General features: G+C 40.2%; 3 protein-coding genes across 8 annotated transcripts; 1 reads left to right on the top strand and 2 right to left on the bottom strand.

Annotated features, from left to right (window-relative positions):
* Positions 1-610: 610 nt before the first annotated feature.
* Positions 611-6,011, bottom strand: LOC118414158 (N-acetyl-D-glucosamine kinase-like). 3 transcript variants are annotated; one of them, XM_035818004.1, is made up of 10 exons: positions 5,854-6,011; positions 5,488-5,572; positions 5,049-5,147; positions 4,734-4,875; positions 4,343-4,453; positions 4,072-4,184; positions 3,685-3,772; positions 3,271-3,371; positions 2,470-2,548; positions 611-2,227 (listed from the first exon to the last, which is right to left on the bottom strand). In XM_035818004.1, exons 1-10 carry the CDS (start codon positions 5,886-5,888, stop codon positions 2,043-2,045), a joined length of 1,038 nt encoding a protein of 345 aa, XP_035673897.1. In that variant the 5' UTR covers positions 5,889-6,011; the 3' UTR covers positions 611-2,042. The 3 variants fall into 3 exon arrangements, with proteins under 3 accessions (XP_035673897.1, XP_035673898.1, XP_035673899.1); XM_035818005.1 differs by lacking the exon at positions 3,271-3,371 and adding an exon at positions 2,923-3,023; XM_035818006.1 differs by lacking the exon at positions 4,343-4,453.
* An 83-nt stretch (positions 6,012-6,094) lies between these two features.
* On the top strand, positions 6,095-10,883 carry LOC118414157 (vacuolar protein-sorting-associated protein 36-like). 2 transcript variants are annotated; one of them, XR_004830914.1, is made up of 6 exons: positions 6,095-6,508; positions 8,110-8,255; positions 8,666-8,875; positions 9,149-9,315; positions 9,740-10,205; positions 10,274-10,883. XR_004830914.1 is itself a non-coding variant. In XM_035818003.1 (5 exons), exons 1-5 carry the CDS (start codon positions 6,189-6,191, stop codon positions 10,070-10,072), a joined length of 1,176 nt encoding a protein of 391 aa, XP_035673896.1. In that variant the 5' UTR covers positions 6,095-6,188; the 3' UTR covers positions 10,073-10,883. The 2 variants fall into 2 exon arrangements, 1 of the variants encoding a protein (XP_035673896.1); XM_035818003.1 differs by having other exon boundaries at positions 9,740-10,883.
* A 301-nt stretch (positions 10,884-11,184) lies between these two features.
* Positions 11,185-20,644, bottom strand: LOC118414159 (protein mono-ADP-ribosyltransferase TIPARP-like). Of its 3 annotated transcripts, none has more exons than XM_035818008.1 (6): positions 20,166-20,644; positions 17,580-17,735; positions 13,530-13,809; positions 13,132-13,323; positions 12,665-12,883; positions 11,185-12,232 (listed from the first exon to the last, which is right to left on the bottom strand). In XM_035818008.1, the coding sequence occupies exons 3-6, from the start codon at positions 13,772-13,774 to the stop codon at positions 12,115-12,117; spliced, it is 774 nt and encodes a 257-aa protein (XP_035673901.1). In that variant the 5' UTR covers positions 13,775-13,809; positions 17,580-17,735; positions 20,166-20,644; the 3' UTR covers positions 11,185-12,114. The 3 variants fall into 3 exon arrangements, with proteins under 3 accessions (XP_035673901.1, XP_035673900.1, XP_035673903.1); XM_035818007.1 differs by having other exon boundaries at positions 13,530-13,794; XM_035818010.1 differs by having other exon boundaries at positions 13,530-13,794; positions 17,580-17,730.
* Positions 20,645-22,959: the final 2,315 nt, after the last annotated feature.

Genomic DNA, 22,959 nt, shown 5'->3' with positions numbered 1-22,959 from the left:
GTAAACGTGACACCATAAAAAGTCAGTAAGTCACGCTCCCTGAAGAAGGACACAACAATGTTTTCAAAAGTTTATTGGCGTTCTGTGCAATCTGTGTTGTGTTAAAAACGAAGTGAAGTTGACGACATAAATTCAAAACCGCACCTTTGAAGAAGCCTTTAGTTAAGAACCTGTAGAGACAAAAAACTTGGTAATGCGCACTGTAGCGAGAATCATGCGAACAATCGGGTCAGCCTAACGTTTTTGTTATATGCACTGTTTTAGCATCACGGAGGAGTCTAGAGTTTCCGCTGGTACAAAGGTCAATGTGTTTTGGGGTGAAAGTGGTGTATGTTTCAATGACTATTTGTGAGTGGTATTTCTGAGTCATCCTTGCGCGATATTAGTAAACACTCTCGATGTGCAAAGGCCACATAATAAAGAATTGTGTCACCTGTTCTAGTTTGGAGATGGAAATGAATCTTAAAAGGGAGAAAAAAAAATTCAGGTTACATTTTATCAGATTTTCCATTCATTGTTCTCAATTTCTTCTATAACTACCATTAGTTGTTACACTGTTCTTGCTAATTTGAAGTTTTCTGATCTGTTGATGAAGTGACCACAAACATGATATGCCATTCTTCACAAACATTTATTGTCCAACAACACTACATCAATCACTCATCAGGCATATCCTCTTCACAATAAAGATCTCTGCACAATTATACTGTCATATTATATATCATCACCTTCATAAGGTGTGCATTCATAATCATCTCTTGCACATAATAATTTGGCAACAAATTTCCACAATTAGCAATAGGTAAGCTACTAGGTTAACATTAGTGATATCGTATTGGTCCCACAGACAACAATTTCAATATTCTTGCTTGCAAGGTCCCATTAAAGTGGTCTGGTACTGGTCTGGTCTCTTCTTGTGAGAGTATCACAGCTTTCTATGGTGCCATGGATACAGAAATTAAAGCCATTCACCATCGGTTAAAAAAAAGCACTCTGTGTGCCTTTTGCAGAGCAGCATCTTTGACATGAGTTTCTGGTCCAGGGTCCAAACAACTAAATCATGATCATTTGAAAATCTCCACTGAACAGTTGCTTTGTGATGAACAAGTTTCACTGCTTGTTGGCTCGGTTGAACATGGTAAAAATAGAAAACTGTGGTCAGCCTTAACACAATTGTATATCAAACATTTCCCTTACATTGACCTGTAAATATTGGATGAAAATGCGATACTCTGCCAACAAGAATCAACCTAAAATGTCAGTCTGGAACAAGAAGTCTACCACAGAGGAAAAATTAGATTTGCAGAGATCATGAGGGATAGGTACAATACCTAAAACATATTTATCGACTATAACCATGAGTAGAGATTTATTTGTGGGGTTTATATGACACATACATTTTAGTGGTTACAAGATAAAGGTGTGTCAGACATTGTTCAAAGACATGTTGCATATCACTGTAAAATCTACAGTAGGCAACTGAATCTCCATCACATCAGTGGTGACCTGCCACACAGTGCAACATGTCCATTCTGCACTAGGATTTGGTAAGACAAGCTGCAATAGTTTAGGCTACCTCACACTGACTGTGTGGTGGGTTTACATCACTGCTGTATTAAAGAAAGCTACTTTCATAACACCTCTGTGCAGAGCAGATTGGAAAGGCACGCAGAAAACATTGCAAGTGTGTATCGCTTTTTCAGTAATGGTTTCTGTCATCTTTGGGCTGATTTGAAAATGCCTGGCATTCTGTATGATAAAGATGGTCATTGACTTTGTGAGGGTTCTCCATTTATGCAGCTACAATTGGATCATATCATTAAACAAGATGGCTGTCATAAATAAGGTATAAAAAGATAAAAAGATTGCACTGACAGTGCAAAAGAAACAGATGCAACATTTTACAGCACCTCTCATTCATTTAGTTACCACAGTACATCTGGAAGATTTTAAAAGCATCTGGAAGCCAAGTGCATGTTAAGATGAGCCCACCATATCAGTCTGTGATGTTGCAACCTGAGACTCTCTACCTATGTTCAGTATCAGGAGAACGTGTGAGAAAAGAAGACAGTGGCATTGTCGGCATACTTCACGGGAAGTTTCTTCCCGATGCTGCGCCCTCCCAGATTGGCCGCTCCGATGGCGCAGGACTGCTTCAGCTCCAGCAGTGTGATGGTCTTGATGGCCACGTCTCTCTCATTCCGGGGTAACATGCCTCTCAGGAAACCTGGGGGAAACCACAAAATACACATCAAACTAATATTACAGCAATTGAAATTCAGTTATTGTAATATTACAACTACTTCTACTACTACCTGTCCAGCTTTATAGTGTTGAAGAGCAGAAAACATGTTATGTAAAAGGAGTGTGCAAAAATGGAAAAAAAAGCTGTCTAATGCGACATTAAATGATAAAGCACTAGCTACCAACCAACAGAACAATTACGATCCCTGATCTAGTCCCCATTACCTTCTCTGAGCACATCCCAGCTTTTCCACACAGATCCAACACACACCACCTGCAGTCCTCCCTCTCCCTCTAGGAGGCTCTGTTGAACAGATGGCATATGAGGTTGATATGTAGCTGGCTTGTACAAGTAAAATAGGAAAGACAACCTTTGACACATTTACTTCAATTCCACCTTTGAATGGTGGTGCTAACAGTATCATTCCAAGAGATTTACCACCATGACCCAAATAAAGTAGGCTATTGCAGGGAAACCTACACAAACTACACAAAAAACAAACTACACTTTGCTTATCTTTACCTTTGTGGGACATTTCATTAAGACTCTACTCTACTAATTGAACATGAATGCTTTGACAGTCAAGGAAAAGAATAACAGAAACATTGAAGAAGTACACATCAGTATGACACCACACATAAAGATGTAGCAAGCAGAGTTGAGCCAGGGAGACCTACTTTGTCAACCTTAGGGGCCAAGGCAAGAATGTGTCTGCCAAGCATCTCCCCCGCCATGTGGAATAATGCCAAGCATAGGGGATCCTGGAAATCCTGAGCTCCTACAGGTCAAAGGTCATAGCAGGTCAGACATGTACAGGACAGAGGTCAAGGTACCAGGACAGAGGTCAAGGGTTAGTCACATTTTGGTGATTTATTTGGACATGTACATGGAGTGCTGACAGTCTGACACACAGAAATGGATCTCCTTGCTGAGGACACAGATCTGAAATAGGTCAGAGGTGACAGGTCAGATACAACAGGTCAGAGATCACATGGATTAATATGTCTCATTAACTATGGTTGTACCTTGTCAATTTTTGAAGAGAGAGCACAAATGTGCTTGCCCAACATCTCCCCAGCCTGAGTGAAAATTATTTGACACAGTTTGTCTCCTTTCTCTTTGGCACCTGTTGGTTCAAATGTACATGTCTGATGATCATGTCACTTACATACGGCTGTTTACCTCACTCACAGGTATGTTTGAAGAACAGACCAAAAATTATGGGGAAAGCCTGCCTTAGTAATTTTATGATTTTAAAAACTTGAGTTTATCAAGTGTCCATGGACTGAAAAATTCTATGTATCCATATGACTTTTTTATTTACAGAACAGACAAGATTGATTTAGAAATCAATTTATATGCATTTTTGTTCAGAGGAAATATACTCAGTGCAAAGACATTTGAAGATGGTACAACAGAAATCCTGAAGAAAATCTTACCTTGAGCCACCAGCTTACAGAAGCCAGCAAACTTGGACTTGTCAAAGTTGCGATACAAGTGGTCCAACAAACCTATACGGTCATTCACCTGGGGGTAAAATATAATTGATAAAGGTTTATCTATCATATGCAACATTTTAAAGTACCAAGACATGCATTTCTACTTCAGAAGGTAATGTCTGAAGGTAAAGGTACTGAGACATCCAGAGACATGCACACAGGATACCAAGAAGCTTATCATTAAATTATATACCTAAATTCCTAAAGACCTGTGACATATAGTACAAAATGTAAATACATGCATATTGAGTTTCAGAACCCCAATTAGTATGGTGAAACTCAAATCATGAACTAAAAGAACGATCGCTACATAAAAGTGGTACATACCTTAAAGTACTCAAACATGGCCAGTTTGAGGTAGCTCGTGTCAGAAGGGGGTTCGTGGAAGTTATCGTCATAATCAAACACATACTTGACTGCCTTCTGTGCTATCCAATATGCTGCAGGGAACAGGGCAATTAATGTCATGTAATGCTATTTATCAGACAGCACTTACAGAGTATAGCTTCCCATCTAAGCAGCATACTTGTCCAAAAATTATCTTGTTTGTGAAATGAAAAACAAACTGTCACAAAATGACAGAGGAACACAGTCTTACCTCCCCCCTCGTCCCCCATCATATGCCCCCAGCCCCCACAGCCGTACGTCTCCCCGTCTGGGTTGATGAGTTGACAGTTGGAGCCAGTCCCTGCAATAAGCACCATGCCACCTGCACACAGTAGAGTGACTTAGCTACACTGTGGGGGCTGTAGACTGGAAGTTATCATCATCACTCAAGCATTCTCATTGCTGACTCAGGACTTGCTTTGATCATAACATAGAATTCTTTTCCTAGAATGTTGCATTAACACTTGGATTAATAATTAGTTATCCAACAGAATAAACCTGCTTCACTTTTCATATAGGACTAGCCATTATGATATTACCACATTCAGACATACAAATTGGGAGATGACTCTGTATTCTGAAATATAAAATAAAAGACTTACCAGACTCACAGACAGTGGCGATGGCCCCAAAGGTGTCTGTACACATCTTGTAGTTTTCACTGACGTTGGGAAACTTGGTCTTCATGCCATCAATCACCTGTTTCTGCCCCTCCTCCTTCTCCCCTCCACTTAGGGACAGGCCCTGGGGATGGAGATTCAAGCTTTATATGATAAAATGAACTGACAACCATTAGTTTTCATGGTATATCAGACTTGCTGAGATAGGGCAGTGATATCAAATCAGTAGGAGTTTTCTGTTTAAAATTAGCCATGTTTCTGCCATTTGTACTTCTAAACTGAATGTTGAAGCCTCACCAGAGCCTTGAGAGGCTTGTCCTCAGGAATGCCTGCCTGCTTCTTGGCATCAACCACCATGTCATTGATGGTCGTCACACACTGGTCCACACCTATCAGCTGATATACAGACAGAAGCAAACATTGTAGTGTTCAAACTTGTAAGAACACAACAGTACAAACAAACAGATTGTATTTAATGTTTCCGCTTCTAAGGCCATTCAGTGTATTCAGTCTATGTGTTTCATGTGGGGGTCAGCACCAGCAACTGCTGCCTGTACATGACCCATGTGTATTGGATTATTAGAATAAAGTCAAGGTCGGACATGGAAATTTTTAGCTGGTTATATGTGTGTTACAGCTACAGAGTAGGATTTTTTGGTGCATATCATCATATTGGTACATGTACGTGGCTGTTTCTATGTCATTTTCTCCAACATTTAAGCATTTTGTGACTTACCCAGTGGTTGGTGCTTGGTCCCTCACTCCATGCCATGATCTTCCCCTCTGAGGACATGATGACCATCTTAGAGTGGGTGGCACCACTGGAATGACAGGGGTACCACATTAAGATATATCACCTATGATGTCAACATTCCTGAGCAAGAAAATTAAAGTAACGTTATCTATTTATAATAAATCAATGGATGATTTTAAAAAGTATGACCGGCGGCCAAATGCAATGTTACTTGCTAAAATCGCTCAGATCATTGGCCATGTCACCAAAGAATGCCTACTACTTTTAGCTGGTTGATGTATATCGGCATCGGAAAACAGAGAAAATGTACAACAACAACAACAACAACACAAAATGTAGAAAACTCACCCTTCAATGCCGCCGAAATATTCTACTTCCGCCATGTTGACTATCAGATCACCTGCTCCAGTCCAATATTAGGGAGCTTCCACTAATAAACCAAAGATATCATGGGGGTCGACATATTACAATAATCAATGAGTTTCTCCGATTCTATAAGTGAACATAAATAATCTACCAAGGTAAACATAGTACTCCTTATAACACAGGATGGTGATATTTTGGAAAAATGAACAGCTTCCCAACAATAATGGTTTGTCCCTGAGGTCAAAGGGTAAACAAAGATGGCGACCGTGGGATAAATTTTTCGTCGCTTTTCATTTTCGCAAAATATAACCCCAGAAATGGACCGATTTGTGTGGACAAACGGGCTGTTAGAGCCGCATGAGGACCTGAAGGCTCAGCAGCATGGGATAAAGATCTACGACGGGGAAGACAAGACGCCATTTGAGTACGGAACCCTGATTTTGACCAGTCATCGTCTGATCTGGCGGGACCACAAGAGATCGGACTGTGTCCTCGCCCTGCCCCTGTCCCAGATAGTTTTCCTAGAGGAGACGGAGTCTGGGCTGGGCAAGAGCGCGAAGATCGTGGTCCATTTGAACCCAGCGTCGCCTAACAGACCCCCGGGACCGGTGGCGTCCAGTCAGAATTCTTACATCAGGTGCGGATGATTATTTTTCTATTATTTGTCTCACCATGCCCACTGTGTTCTTTGTCAGTGTTGTTGTGGTACATGTGATTACGTGTTGTAGAAATATACTTAGTGTCATTTTGGATTTTAAAAGAAATTTACTGTACACTATTAAATGATGTACAGTAAATTTTCTTTAAAAAGCAAAAGGACTCTTTAATAAGTAATATTAGTTTTGAACTAGAGTTCCACGAACACATACCTTTGCCAAATAAACCAGGTTTGTTATGTAGAATGATGTCTGTAGACAAATGCATTACTCATTTAATTTTCTTTATAATTGTATGCTTGAAGTTGGTTTATAAAATTGCGGCATTGATTATGCAAATTAGATCCCAAGTTACAATTTACGATATCTATCAGCATACCAAAAATCATGATGATCCTTTGATCCATTCTTGACTTATTCTCTTTCAAAGTCTTTAAATACACCTCTTTTTCTCTTCCCTTTTTCTCAGTTACATATGTGACAACTTTGATGAAAGTACTATAATGGAATGCAGTGGATTTATGAACTTTTCCTCATTAATTATGCAAATTAGCTGTTAATTTGCATAATAAGTATCACATTATATAAGTCTTCACTTAGGCTATCTACATGCCAAAAATCATGACGATCCTTCAACACGTTCATATTTTCTCATTAATTATGCAAATGAGATCATCATTTGCATGATAAACATTTATTGACATTTCTCTCTTTCTCAGCTACATATGTGACAAGTTTTAAAGTCCTATTGTGGAATGTAGTTTGAATTTATGAAATATCCTCATTAATTATGCAAATTAGCTGTTGATTTGCATAATTGGTATCTCATTATGTAGGTCTTCATTTACGCTACCTACATACCAAAAGACATGATGATCTGTCAACATGTTCATATTTTCTCATTAATTATGCAAATGAGGCCATCATTTGCATAATTGATATCCATCGACTTTTCTCTCCTTCCCAGCTACATATGTAACAAGTTTGAAAGTCCTATCATGGAATGCAGTGGATTTATAAATTTTCCTCATTAATTATGCAAATCAGCTGTTGATTTGCATAATTAGTATATCATTATGTAAGTCATCACTCATTCTATCTACATACCAAAAATCATGACGATCCGTTAACACGTTGTAGAGTTATTCTCGTCCAAAGTTTGAAAGGAAACCGGCGCCTGCAGTTCCAAACAAGCCGCTAGGGGGTCCAAACTCACAGCACTTACTCTCTGCCCCAAGGGCTATCTACCAGTCAAAAATCATGACCACAGCATGTCCAGAACACGAGATATAAAAAATTGAGGTTCTGCTGCAGTACCTTAGCAAGCCGCTAGGGGGTCCATTATCGAACTTGACCTTCGTTTTCCCGACCTCTACCCACCTACCAAATATCATTGGGATCCATCAAAGGCTTCTCGAGTTATGCTGTTAACACACACACAGACACACAGACTCACAAGCCTAAAACATAACCTTAGCCATTCTGGCAAAGGTAATTAGTTGTTTATTCCATAACCATGCAACTTCAGTTTTATTGTACTATATACAATGTAACACCTACTGTTGATATATGTTTGTTCCAGGTTATCCTTTAAAGATGCTGGTGAGACTGAGTTCCACCGCAGGTTTACGGAGGAGTTGGCCCGGCGCTCCTGGGAGATGACACAGGCTGACCCAGCACAACAACAACAGGCTGCACAGGCTGGGCCCACAGGCGCCAGAAGGGCAGGTGGGTGGGGTGGACAGAACATGTGTCCAGAAACAGAATTAGTACTGTATGTATTTTGCTGGATAGACCAGAATGTCTATAAGCACCTAAATATTTTCTTCCTGATCTGTGGGCCAAAGACAGTCAAAGTTGTTTACATAAACACCAGTTGAGTTCTTGTATTCCACAAATAATAGTTCCTTCATAGTGGCAGGAAAACTAATGACACTCAGCCAACACATAGCCAATTGCAAGCAAATATTCAAGGAAAAGTTAATTATCCTGTCTTTTAAGAGGATGGTGGGGATTAGAATATGATGGTAAAGAACCACTTTTCCTAGGCTTTTTTAGATGTCACCAGGAAACAAATTACTGTATATACATGTACCAGTGAGTTTGTTATTAGTTCATCTCTATTTCTTGTTCAACAGGAATTGTTGGAATTGAGCGAAAGTTGGAACAGAAGAGAAAAGAGACAGACCAGACCATCAGCGTGGCCTTTGAGGACCTGAGTAACCTGATGGAGAAGGCCAAGGACATGGTCGGCCTGTCTAAGACCATCGCTCAGAAGATTCAAGACAAGCAAGGAGCAATCTCGGAGGATGAGACTGTTCAGTTTAAGTCATATCTACTCAGCTTAGGTACTTTGTTGGATCAATAGATTTTTCATTCTTGTCTTTCTGAATCTGTATTGTATGTACCGGTAGTATTCTTTTTCTTAATGACAAGTGAAAAGGCAGGGCCTTACAGTTACAGCACAATGCAATATAATGCAGTACGATACAATACAATCTGTGTCTAGATTTGAAGATTTTCAAGCCTAGAGAGGAATCATAGCAGTGCTGGGAATTAGAAAAAAATACAATGATCTCTACACTTCTTTGACATGATATCTATCAATTTATCATCCCCAGGTATCCCCAACCCAGTCACCAGAGAGACACATGGGTCAGGCACCAACTATCACATGCAGCTCGCCAAGGAGCTGTCACAGGTACTGCAGCAGCCCCTACAGGAGTGTGGGGGCATGATGTCACTGGCCGATGTGTACTGTCGGGTCAACAGGGCCAGGGGGATGGAGGTCAGTTTATGTCTTGTTTCCTTGCACACAATCTTGAACACAATACCAAATGTTGTAAAACCGAAATTATTATTTTTCTGTCACCTGATTGATGTAGATATCACTGATTTGCTGTGTTGTAAGAATTTTCACATAAAAAAAATTGCTCGCAACAAATCTGACAGTTGAAAGCATACATTGGGTCAGGAGCTAGAATCTTATCTATTGTTCATGAGGAATTGTTGCCCTGTTAATCCATTTACTTTCACAGTTTATTTTGCGGTAGGTGAAAGAAGGAGGTTTTTAGTGTTCTAAATTTGTGGTTATAGTACAGTAGTCATACAAATAAGTCACACCAGATCACGGTGAAAATAAAACTATCACAGAAGTTTCAAGATTTACAATATCTGTATCCATGAATCAAACACTGGACTCCCTTTTACAGCTCCTTTCTCCAGATGACCTACTGAATGCCTGTAAACTGCTGGAGGCTCTGAATCTCCCCATCCGACTGCGAGAGTTTGACTCAGGTGTTGTTGTAGTTCAACTCGTATCCCACTCGGAAGAAGAAGTTGTCCGTGAGACTACTCGTTTGGTTGAAGAGTCCGGATCTCTGACAGCAGAGGAGCTGTCGAGAGTCGCCAGCTTTTCTGTGATGTTAGCCAAAGAAAAACTCTTGACAACAGAGAAGAAAGGCCTGCTGTGCAGAGATGACACAGTGGAGGGTCTACGCTTCTACCCCAATCTTTTTATGACAAAACCAGTCATTGAAGCTTAGGCCTCACTTATGTGCTTTTATGAGGGATGCCTAAATACACTATAATTTTTAATTGGTTCTTTATAAAGATGACCCCTATCAATGGTCAGTGACAAATATAGGGCCATTAAAATAGATTTGGACATGTACTAGGTTCAAAACTCACTTACTGTATGTATTTACCTAACAGGTGAATATGATAGCATTATTGTGATATTGTCATTGTGTAAAATTGAAGGAATATTTTTTGTATATGGTGAAGCATATTGATAGTGAAAAATGAGGTTTAACTATTTCCCACTGGCATGTAACGTCAGATCTGGCATTGTCAATGGGCCTGCAGTAGCTGGATAAAAGCAAGATGGTGTGGCTATAGAGAAAATTTATTGTGCAGACAATGAATTTTAAGGATATGTGCTGCTGTCAATTTGTATGGAAGGATGGGTTTCCATCATTGGCATTGAAATATCATTCATTATAGGGTCAAATCCCAATGTGCATGGGAATTCTCCAAATAAAACCATAACCCAATAAAGCACTAAAAATGCCTTGTCTTTGGAGACAGATGGTTGTAAAGATCATGTCAACAGCTAAAATCCATCTATCAATGGTGGGGCATGGCAGAAATTCGAACTCCATGGTTGAGAACTGAAACTCTGTAATCTTAAATAAGCTATTGTATGTTGGGTTAGATTTACATGCTTACCAACATAACTTATTCATGTATGGAAGAAAATTTGTTCTTCTGAACATGTATGTACATCAGACAAAACTTATTATGCACTTTGAATGACTAACAAACAAAGAATACTACCAAATATACACTATGCAATGGCAGTGATATTTACTGGTTATGCTGGTATGTTGGCAGTCCAGACAGGTTACACAAAGCACTAGACCGTCAAAAGCTGTAGATTCATTTTTGATTGCTTTATTGTAAAGAACAACACATTACATGTACACACACATACATACACATGACTATTGTCACTGCACAATGAAAAGGGCTTGTCCAAAATATCATATCTATAAAGATGACATGAACTTTACTACTCACTCGCTAATAGAAATACCACAATGGGCAATGTATTACTACCTCTGACAGGGATATAGAGACTTCCATTGTCTTTTTCCATAAACACATTATATCAAATAGAAACATTGCATGCATGTAACATCGTTGTCATTGCTCACACATAACATAAGACTTGAAATACAACAGGCTGATGCAGACGTTGGCAACAAGACATGCAAGAAAGCTAGCTTGATATGGAAGAATAATGTGCTGTCTTCCACTTACAGCAGGAATGGTAGTGACACTGATACATCAATTTGGCAAAAGTACACATTGTAGAAGATAATGGCATTGTCATTATAAATGAGATTCATACATGTAGTGCTTTTGTTAATAGCAAACATACCCTACTACAGCCCTTCCTTCCTAACATGGCTATGTACTAATCCCTGCCAATATGATGCATCCTAACCTATTGAAGGCATTCACGGAATTCCAGGTAACAACTAGATACTAATAATTCTAAGTGATACGTATTTCTGGTGTGCTTGATGAACAACAGTGTCTACACAACGCAGTGCTTCACAATCACGGGCAAACTATCCAGGATCTATTTGGATTACTCCAGATCAGAAACGTTTTAGCAAAAATCTGCGTGTTTAGAGAAACCTGTGCATGAATCAGATCACCATGATATTCTTCTGACAACACATGTAGAGAAGCTGTTAATGCTGATATACTTTACATTTTTATACTCATATTAAAATGATTCTCAGTTACAGAACAATCGTTTCTTTTTAGTTACACAACGAGTCAATGAAAGGTTACCTGTACCTCTACGCAATTGTGATGGGTACAATGTACTAAAGTATACGACAAGTTACTAAACTATATCCTGAACAATAAGACTGAAAACGAACTAATAACAATAAGTTTCAACATAGGAACAGGAACTACATGTATGATATTATAAACAGCATGTCAACACCCATGAACGTGGCGTGTGATGTTGTCTAGACACGTGATGGCAGTGAGATGATTACACTAACTACATGACTACGCAGGAAGCTGTGTCTTTTCTCCTCCGACTGTGCCGCGCTCTTTTCTTGGCCTCCTTGTCCCACTTCTTCATGGCCTGCATCACCTCCTGTTGAACGGACAACTGCCTGCAGGGGAACCAAACGTTAGGAAACAGTCAGCAAGAACTACATTCACCAGCAACACATCAGCAACAACTACATCCATCAGCAACAACTACTGTCATCAGCAACAGTAACACCTGCTATCAACTTGGTGTTTCATCTTGCAGTTATTGCGCTTTGAAACAAATGAGTTACTCCCTTTTCAATAGAGGCTGCTGCCGCTGCCTGACTTAGATTTGTCAGATGGTCAGAATAAATTTTCGTAACTTTTTGTTGTCTTTCAAACCATACATTTACATCGCCCATAATATTCCAATTATAAAATCATTGTATTACTAATAGTTAATCCAATTCTGTCCACGTCTATTGGAAAGGGAGCCTTAAGTTTCCACTATGGTTCATTTCACACGACTATTGATTATAGCTATAGAGAGGCGGGGTGTTTCCTTTTCCTACCTGTGTATGCAGTCTGGAGCTCTGTAGACGATGACGTATGAAGGATAGGACTGGTACTGGTCCCACGTGACGAAGACATGCGGGTTGTGAGCCTGGTCTATGGCAGAGTCGCCGTGTGTGAGATGGTTCCCCCTCAGGATCACGGGAAGGCCTGGTTTGAGCGGCCTGGGCTCGCCCACCGTCCAGTACCCCAACATGACGTGGGACAGGATCATGTACCTGGTACAGAGACAGAATGGTGTTACGGTGGCAAAACATCTGTCGATACCTGTCACTGATGATACGAATGCATACGGCAAATTAATATGAAAGCACATTTTATCACGTCGAACGCGTTACTAATTGTAATGTCTTCCGTCTACCCAGTTTTCCTGAAACAAAATCAGAATCTGGGAAACGCAATGAACAAAATTTTGGATTTTCACATCCAACATCTTTTTACAAACTTTGTGTACATTATACCGTACCTGAGCCCATCTGCGTCCTCCTCCGTGTAACAGTGACTTCTGATGGCGGTCCAGGCGAAGTACGCGCCCTTGCCGTACGGGATGACACTGGACTTACAGATCCCGTCCACACAGTCAGGCGTCGTGCCGTGGAACGCCTGGACTTCGTTGATGCAGTCAGGCGACAAGCGTTCTGACAGGGCGGCTTTCTTACTGTGGGTGTACAACGATATGTATAATGAATACTATATTAGGCATATAGCAAAAGAAAAAGAACGACTGGATTTTTTCACTATCTGATTATAAGTACGCAATCTTCTATAGTGCATAGGTTGCTAATAGTATGTAGAATAGCCGAGCGTTTTCATCACCAATAGGAAAAGGCTTTGTAGACAGCTGATGTACGTGATGACCTGTACCTTTGATATCTGGCGAGAAGATTGGGGTTCTCCACTTTGTCGATTCTCTGCATCACGGCGCCCTCCGAGGCCATGGAGGCCATGAACATGGACTCTACCGTCATGTACTCGCTGGCGGTGGGCTGTAGAGATACCCGCACGTACGGCTGGGTGGAGCCGGGCACCACCAGGTCAGGGGACCACTGCCACGAGTCCAGACAGCGGCAGGACGACGACGTGACGTCACCAGTCCTCTGGAGCACCATCTCTGTCAGTCCAGCCAAATCTGCAGACAGACAAACTGCTAGGTTTAGAATAGCGTCTACATATATACAGAAAGATATTATAATAATAACATACACGGAAAAATATTTGACTACATGTCATCAAAATAACTTGCAAGTAGAAATTCAATAGTGGAAGGCAGCAACACTACAGAGTACTTTTTACCAGCGCAAAATGTCTCTGACCTACCATTTTGATTTCCTTTGTATTCAATGTTTTTGTCACTTCTTGTTGCTTTTTTGTTTGTATCATTTATATTGTTTGGCATGCCACACGAGGACAAATACGTAGAGTTGACTGTGTGGCATGGTTAAAACACATTTTGCAACCAGCCACGCGTTGCTAGTAAAGTTCGAGCTTCATATAATTACGTATACTTGGCAAACCCCATAAATACATGGTTCAATGTATGCCTTTGGGCCTTTCATTGACTGCAGTACGTAACATTAGATTGATTATTCATAAGTTGTCAGTTAATACACCGTGACTAGATTGAATTTCACCAGAAAAAAGCTTCATTCATACAATTGAATCCATTATCTATTTTTTAAGATTTATCATCACATTTTTGCATGTACGAGATTTTTTTCCAGCTTCGCTGCATTGTCGGTGTGGTATATGTTTTTGCATTGTTCCATGTTTTTGATAAATCTAAAAGAGTATAAAGTTACAGATATCTCTTGATCTCTGGCCCACGTCAGCAGATCATGACCCCAGTATGATTTCTGCTCCATGGAACCCACGTCATGTAATTGTTACTGACGTCTGTTCACACAGAATGCGCGTACATGTCTTTTGTTCATGTGTAATCAAGCCTTAATCATGGAGACAAAAATAAGTGAAGTATTCACAGCAAGATTTTACTTGTAGTCAATTAGGCAACCATGCCCCGGGCACCGGTGGCCGCCACATTGCGCGCCCAGGGAAGTTCGAAATTAATGTTTTTTCCCAGGAGTCACTGCGAAACATTCTGGAAACAATGCAAAGTACTAGCATCGTTCACCACCTGTTTGCACCCATGCATTTTTAAACATATTTCATTGGTTAATACTTTATATTGAATTGTCTTTATTATATATGGCAATGATCTGCGCGCTGGTGGTAAAAGCTATTATAATCAGGTAGCGTTCGTTTTACTTGTTTGTTTAATTGTATCAGTCGTTTTGACGTTGAATAAAGCACGACATACACTCGTGCTGCGTTAACTACGAAATTGTCATTTTAAGACGTACTTGACAGGTGGCTGTATTACTAAAGGAGATACAGGTTACAGTGATCTCAGGAAGTAACCTGATACCCCTCAGGTAAAAAAGCAGCCATTTTGCTGTCGGATAGTCACCGTTGCAACAAACGATATTACTTCACCACCATTCTTGTGTTTGGTGTAGCGAAGATAGCAAATGTTTTGATTCAGGTTTATCTTAGGAGGAAGTAGTGATGAACTCTTCGGTACCGGCCGGTGATATCCCAACACAATAGGGTCTGTCATCTATAACTAACCTTAACCTTCAGGCGACATGGATCATAGATAGGTGACCAAGGTCATTCAAGGACAGTTTCAAACCAAATTTGTTTCCGCGGAAGAAGAATATTTCATAGTTAAAACTCATAGGTTTCATATTCCAATGATAATAGATGATGCTACTGGCGTTAAAAATTCCGAACCTCTTCTTTAATAGGTGGTTCGATAATGATATTTGTAGGCGGCACTTCGACTGAATCATCTGTCTGCTGATGCCAATCAGTCCGAACACACCGGTCCTGGGGGAGTCAGGGTTAGATGACACATACCTCTCCTCCCCTGGTTCTGAAATGTTATTGCGTGGTTACGCATAGGGCATGACTGAAAGTCAACGATGAAAAATTGGCGACATTGAAGGGTTAGAGTTTGTTATAGGTTAGGATACCTATTGTGCGTCCTGTCAGGTTTTTAATGTTCGCTATAACAATGCCACAGGTAACATCTGTACAACGGGGAAAACAACGATTTTACGAGTAGGGACAGCTGGTCCAAGAACGGGAATGTTTGTCAAGAACGCTTTTTGTTTTGTCTTTGAGAGGAAAGTCGGCGGAAAGTCCAACTACAGCTGGGAATGGAACTTGTTTTGATATAACAGAAGTATATAGTAAGGGGTATTGTATTTTGTACGCTCCTTTGGTCTACGATAAGAAGATACGTTTTAACTTAAAAAGTGCTCTTACATCCGGAGTTTACCCCCACACCAGTGGTCCCTGTCCTAATTCAAGGTTACATCAACAACGCGGGTTTACCAAACAAGCTACATGGCATTCTAGCATACAGATCTCATCAACACATGAAGACATATGAATAGTTGAGTTGAATTCTTGCTCACATTTTAGATTTTGTACTTGATTGTACATAAATGTATGCTTTGACTTACCACACAGGATGCGTTACACATACGCCGGCTGTTTTATATATAGACGAAACATACACTCTTTGACTGCCCAATTTAGTTACAAGTACAGGCACGGATTATTGCTTTCTCTGTATCCTGAAATGTGGCAAGAAAATGGGACGCACAAAGCCCTAAGACACGCCTTATCGTTTATTGAAATCATATCATGGACAGTAACATAAGCCTCAGACATTCACATTATTGCAGACTGTTAAAAGTTAGTCTTGTAAGAACGGCGCCAAATAAAGGACACCTGGGCACAGCTCCTATTGTCATTGTCACCCTTTTGGGCTGTCTAGGCTTGATATAATTGAAGGGAGACTTGATCATGCTCATCCAAAGAGCCATGTAATAACATGATGTGCAATGTGACTTGCAAGATTCTGAGAAAGGTACCAGCAAATTGATGGAGTTGCCATTAGGATATAAAAGGTTCATTGTCTGAAGCTTAGAGCAGCTACAATAATCCCGCTCCATCATTCGTGTTGGTGCGACAACATCTGTGGATACTGCAACGTTGAGTCATCTGCGGACACCCCAAAGTTTTTTTTTCTAAATGCAAAGTGCATTTATAAAGTGCTATACTCGTAGACGTTCTAATATGGTACCTTATATGTCTATATTTTTTATAGATGACTTCAGAATTAGAGTACGATGTGGGCAAGACATCCTCAATTTATTTTGATGCGTACGACATAATTTATAAACTGTAAACCTTGTATTTCTTGACTTCGTATGGCCACTATATCACATTGCGTGACAATGGCTTAGAGCTTGCCTCTGATCCGCGTCGCCAGTATGGCTCATACTCATTGTGAAAACGTTATCCCCATAAGTCTTCGCATGCCGCACCCAGATAAGTTTACATTATTAATCAAACGATAAAACATATGGTGCCTATAGCTATACCTGGCATACAACGTAGACACGAGGCGTGAATGTTTTGATGCGCAATATATGCTAAGTTTTCATACTGCTTGTATTTCGCAGCCCACAGCCATCAGACAAAAGTACAGCACATAAATTTGGATAAAAACATGTAAAAACTAAACTCTTTTGTCAATCCACAAATGATTAGGTACAGTGTCCCACATTTTATGACAGAGGGGCCTGGTAATTTTCTCATTGCTGGTCACCGGTAACGACAGGCAGCTTACTACATGAACCTAACGCTGTATATACATGACACTCTCCAAGCGCACAATTTCTATACAGCTTATTACTGGAACTAGACGATACCTGACGTTGACCTTGTCAGTGTTTAACATAAACAAAGAACACCTTCACATAGATACAGATACAGCATTGTCAGCAATGATATGGTTAACGTTACAAGAGTTAAAATTACAAAAAGTACACCGTTTACCTGTATTAAGTGGTAGTCCTGTAAGAAGGTTTCCTGACTGTGTAAGACGACTCGTGCCTACTCAGCTTCCTTGTTGCATGTCGGCCTTGGTTGCCGGTGTGTGAGGGAAGCTCGTATGTCCCACGGCGACTTGTGATGACTCACCGGCCGTCTATCCTGCGCACAGAGAAACTTGTCATGCTGGTTTACCACTGGGACAGCTCACACGGAACCACAATAGGGGTGCCGGCTGCTATTGTTCACCTGGCCTATTTTCCATTAAATTTACGGGAATAAGTTTGACCCATTTCGACATGAATTATACAAACGTTACGTCTGTCACGTTTGTTATTTTCACCAGATGAAACGAAAACGTTAGATTGTTTACCATCAACTTGTTTCTTCGCTAGTCAGTTCTTTAAGTGTATATACTGAACATAGAAACTAAAATGTTGATGAATCAAAATAAAGTTTACTGTCTGTGATGGCATCTGGATACGTTATAAGCTTCTGTCAGTTTCAATTCACATTTTCGAGCGAGTAGATCCGAAAAAAATGTACGTGAAGCATAAATTTGTAACCACGGCAACAAGAGCGCCCCCTGATGGGGAAACGTCCTTGATATAGCGGATAATTTGGTAACCTTGATGGAATCTGGGCATACAAACTGCGCATGTTTCATCAATGTGATAACTCCTGATTATAAGAAAGTCCTACCTGAATTTCATCCAGGTTTTATGTGATATCATTAAAGACTGTATCATACAGGGTGTGTGCCCTTTGACCTACAGATAAAGCACCCGAATGTGAGTTAAGAATAAGCAAAGGTACAACCGCAAAATCTGCTGTCGCCCTTGGTGCTATGCATGCCCATCAATGAATTTGATGAATTAGATAAATGGACAATACATAGCTTAATACTAGTACATGTGGGCAATGTCTGTTAGCCAAAACCAGGATGCATTCTTATCAACAAATAAACTAAAAAAACAACACTAATTTATTGGCCGCCTTCTTCAATAACAACTTCAGTGGTAAAAATATCAGTGCTCAAATTTTGCCCATTCCGGCTATCTAAATTATATATGATTTTCTTCCATTTTTGAACGTTTTGGAACAGTATGTTGAAGAGTTCCATCCATATCCCTGTCACACTAACGTCATGTCTTTGTTCTGGTTCTAAGACCGGGCCACAGCTGTTGCTAGAATATTTCATCAGCTCTCGTCCGATGATAAAGCCATCGCTAATATCACCTGGCGTCCCGTCTGAAATATTAATAACGGTTGAAGCTCCACACAAAGGAAGCGTTTGATCCGGGTTTTTCATTTTCCGTCCGCGGGGAAAATTGTACAGGGCTGGCAACCTGTAGTCGTTATGTACGTGTCAGGAGTCGTGCGAGGGCCGTTGTGACAAAGAATAATTAGCTCCTTACCTTGCCCGGGGTATATACAGTCTTCGCTTTAGCTTTACTGTCTAAAACACCTATAGTCTATTCATGTATACAGGCGCCGGCACACTAAACCATCCACTATCACTCAGGTTTGTGGGTGACGTCATTGATGTATCATAGTAAACAAAGTATTTGCTTCGTATTGGATTTTGTTCTGAAGTTTTGTTAATTTTCCGGTTCTTCGACCATAGCTGGATTTAGAATATGCCAAATAACGCTGTGCCCGAGACAAAAAAAACTTTGAGTGGAGTATAATTGTCAAAACGACTTATGCCCAGGCTACTTTGAATGGCGCCACCCTCAAAGAAATATTTTGCGTCTTAAACTTACATCGGATACTATAAAGGCTAGTGATTACGAAAGATAACCTTTTACAACGATGTCACCTTGGGTACTAACTACAGCATACAGCTGATTCGAGCTGTGTAGAACAAAAGACCACATAACCGGTTAACCTTGGATTATTTCATTCAGCATCTAATTGTCCCAGATTAAATGTCAGAATTCTGATTTGATACCTATAGGTGAATGACCGAAAGTACCTCTCCCCATTAAGGTTTACGTGCAGACTTCCTAACCTACAAGCGGAAACGTCAGCGGAAACGAAGTTGGACGATAACACCAGCGTATTTTAGATAAACATGTTTCCTAGCTGACTCATGGAAGCGAGAAAGCACCAGACCCATACTAGATTTCTGTGGCCATACAGCATATCATCACGTCTTTTTAAAATGGGTCAGTATTAAAGTATATGCGAATCTCATACAATCATATTTACCCGTTCCCGTACCAAAATGTATTCGTGAAAACAGAAAGTGTCATTTTGTTACCACTAGTCATTACATCACCTACGGCACTGTTCTATTATTAAGTACGTGCTTAGAATCTGTAGTGCTGATTTTGTCCAAAGTAAGCTGTCCCAAATCTAAATATTTACCTGGTGACAGTATCCATGTTAATAACGGGTTATTTGATGTTGATGTGCGGCTTTACAGACAATGTTTGGGTCTCTTTCACTAACTGGTACTTAGGCACCGAATTCTGGTGCCATATATCATTAAAAGGTGTTTTGTGTTCCCACAGGCTACACTACCGTTAACACCTAAAGCAGCTATCCACATTAAAATGTAGAGTTTGTCTCGGCAAAGATCCTTACCTGTCGGAAGTACACTACTCGCTGTTCCCGTGTTTGTAGTCCAGTCCAACCGAGCTCAGCTATTCAGCGGCTTATTCCTTGATGTAATCAGGTCTCTTGAATAGTCCTTTTTCTATTTATGTACAAAGTCACTGTTCCCGAAGATCTTGCCAATAGAATGCTTTACGACGCACTGAATAATACATCAACGTTACCCGACGTAGGTGTCCACACAAACCGTATGCGTGCGGAGTTTTAACTCGCAAAACATCGCCATAACCCTGCGCCTGCCGGAATAAAGCAGTAATTCCACCGATCGGACCAGTTTCGGAGGTTTCCCCCTGACCTTTGCAGCCGTGTACAGCGGGGTTGGGTGGTGAAGACGTCAGCGCGGCCCGCCGGTGGGTATGATTATCCAGTCAGGCTTTGTATGGAGGAGACAATCACCCCGACCACAGGAACACTGCCGCGAGCTACGGCTGGGGATGCAGTGCGCAGACGCGAGAGACGGTGTGACGTGCGTGACAGGGCCTTCACACTGAAACCGAATTAGCAGGAATCAAGCAGAAGCAGCCGGAATGAATAATTTGCAAAATTCGTGCCACATTCGGGGCCATTCGAGTGGAAATTCTAAATGGACCTTATATCCCCTTCGCACGAGAAGATATGAGCCAAAATTCCGTCAGTATAAACTAGTCTTTGTCTATTCCTGGGTATTTGTAGTGCATTCTAGACATTCTTACTGCATTCCATATATTTCTGCACCACGAATAGGAATATACCAAGTCGTTCTGACGGCATTCCGGCTGATTCTGCTTCTCGTGTGAAGGGGCCTTGGGGAACCTGTGGGAGACAGACGGGCCTCTCCTATTTTAACACGAGAAGCACGAAAATGATGTTCAGTTGTCACTGTTAAATGTATTTTTCTTAACTATGATCGTCAGATTGATTCAGCTGTAACATTGAATACAGACAGCTGGTGCGAGTACATATACGTTCTGACCAGTTAAGTTAGGCATTATAACACAAGCCCTGCTGGCGGGAAAATTTTGCAAAATCAGGACGCAAGGTCATTGACCTCAAAATGGTCTGATATCTATCAAGGTGTTTAAAACGATAAAATCCATTGAATGATTAAGAGAAAGATCACCCGATCAACAGTAAAAGGAAGCGTTCGTTTGACAAAGAAATGGCGGTGAGCTTAATCTATATTGAATCATTTGTTCCTGAAGCCAGCATCTACGTTTTATATATCACGAATCCTCATTAATAGTACATAGAATTGTAACTTCCATTCACCAACTAACAAGTAGCGAGCAGTTTAGCAGAGAGATGCCAGGCGGCACTGCTCCCATACATGTCTCTTTGTCTCTCTTAGGCTCATATCTAGGTTTCTGAGTGTGGATGCTTGCTATCTAACTGAAAAAATACGAACCCTACAAGAAATTCAATGTTTGAATAGTTGAAAAATTTGTGCCATTTTGTTGTAAGCGTCATATACAGTAATTAGGCAGTCGTCAGTCGATACCTATAAGAAGGGGAGATCCAGGGTACTTCTGACTGACTTTCAATTGAATCAGTAGTGCACAAAAAGATAAATGTAACAATACATATAAAGACATAACGTTTATTCAAAGTGTCTCGCACTCTATGGTTGAAATCATTGCGAGTTTGATACAACAGTCAACACATTTCCAGGCACCTTATGATTGCACATTAAACTTCACAAAGACTCACTAAGGTGCCTTGATAACTAACGTGTCCAAAACATTAATGGACATAATAATTCTATACGAATTGAGTTGTTGATTATGTAAAAAAAATTGGGCCACTCATGATAACATACGCCACATGCTGTAATTAAAAATATTAAGTATATCTACTTAGTAGATATGGTCAACATGTTGGTGACCTGTTCAGATTTTAAGAAAGAGGACTTGTAATGTATTACCTGTTTGATAACAATGGCTAATTCTATATCCATTTCAAAATACCAGAAAAAAAGCAGGGTTGAGTCTGATTTTTGCGATGTGTGTAATGAATTGGTAAAACAGACAGTGGTGTAGTTTCTGTTAATGTTCTTCTAAACAACACGAATAAACTAATTTAGAATAACCCACATGATTGACCTCATCTTGGCAATCTTGGCAGATTTGATAGCTCGACAGAGATTCAAGCTGTAGAAAGTACTGTATGATATTGTACATACTAAATGGAAATACACAAGATGACACAGTATCATAACATCCTAGTACAAAATGACATATATACAGTAATATTGCAAATAACATCCTAATACAAAATATGCAACTTCGAAACAACACGACAGATACAAGACAACACGAATAAACTAGTATACACCAAATGGTTGGACTCATATTGGTAGCTTTGATAGATTCAACATTTAGTATGTACTGCATGATATCATAGATACCACATGGAAACACACCCACCAGATGACATCTATACGGTATCCTACTAACACCCTAGTATAAAAATCCATTACAAAACAGAATAAGATACAACAGAGCATGCAGACTGACGCATAAAAGGCATTGTAATTAAGGTCAAGTAGGTCCTGGTTACAATGCAGATACAATGTATAATTTTCTCATGCACTATCAAGGAATACAGGGATCTAGCGAAATAGAGCAGTAACACAGAATAGGTTGTAAGCTCTTCTGCATTACTGCTTTATTCCGCTAGATAGTGTCATTTCATTGCATTATTTTGAAGTAGAATTTAAAGTCTAAGGTTTCATGCATGGAACATTGTATTTTAACACGTAAATCGTCGCCCTTGTTGTCTCTCTGAA

Source organism: Branchiostoma floridae, chromosome 4, assembly GCF_000003815.2.
Source record: "Branchiostoma floridae strain S238N-H82 chromosome 4, Bfl_VNyyK, whole genome shotgun sequence".
Lineage (NCBI taxonomy): Eukaryota > Metazoa > Chordata > Leptocardii > Amphioxiformes > Branchiostomatidae > Branchiostoma > Branchiostoma floridae.
The sequence above is the reverse complement of the archived record's forward strand: the minus strand, read 5'-3'. Positions and strand labels throughout refer to the sequence as shown.

Coding starts and splice junctions, on each gene's coding strand:
- LOC118414157 (XM_035818003.1), top strand. CDS start 6,189: ATGGACCGATTTGTGTGGACAAACGGGCTGTTAGAGCCGCATGAGGAC. Junction 6,509..8,109: donor AGTCAGAATTCTTACATCAG/GTGCGGATGATT, acceptor TGTTTGTTCCAG/GTTATCCTTTAAAGATGCTG. Junction 8,256..8,665: donor CACAGGCGCCAGAAGGGCAG/GTGGGTGGGGTG, acceptor CTTGTTCAACAG/GAATTGTTGGAATTGAGCGA.
- LOC118414159 (XM_035818008.1), bottom strand. CDS start 13,774: ATGGTGCTCCAGAGGACTGGTGACGTCACGTCGTCGTCCTGCCGCTGT. Junction 12,884..13,131: donor GAGGACGCAGATGGGCTCAG/GTACGGTATAAT, acceptor TCTCTGTACCAG/GTACATGATCCTGTCCCACG. Junction 12,233..12,664: donor GCTCCAGACTGCATACACAG/GTAGGAAAAGGA, acceptor GTTCCCCTGCAG/GCAGTTGTCCGTTCAACAGG.
- LOC118414158 (XM_035818004.1), bottom strand. CDS start 5,888: ATGGCGGAAGTAGAATATTTCGGCGGCATTGAAGG. Junction 3,372..3,684: donor CTGTAAGCTGGTGGCTCAAG/GTAAGATTTTCT, acceptor TTGAACCAACAG/GTGCCAAAGAGAAAGGAGAC. Junction 2,549..3,270: donor TCTCTTCAAAAATTGACAAG/GTACAACCATAG, acceptor TCTGTTCAACAG/AGCCTCCTAGAGGGAGAGGG.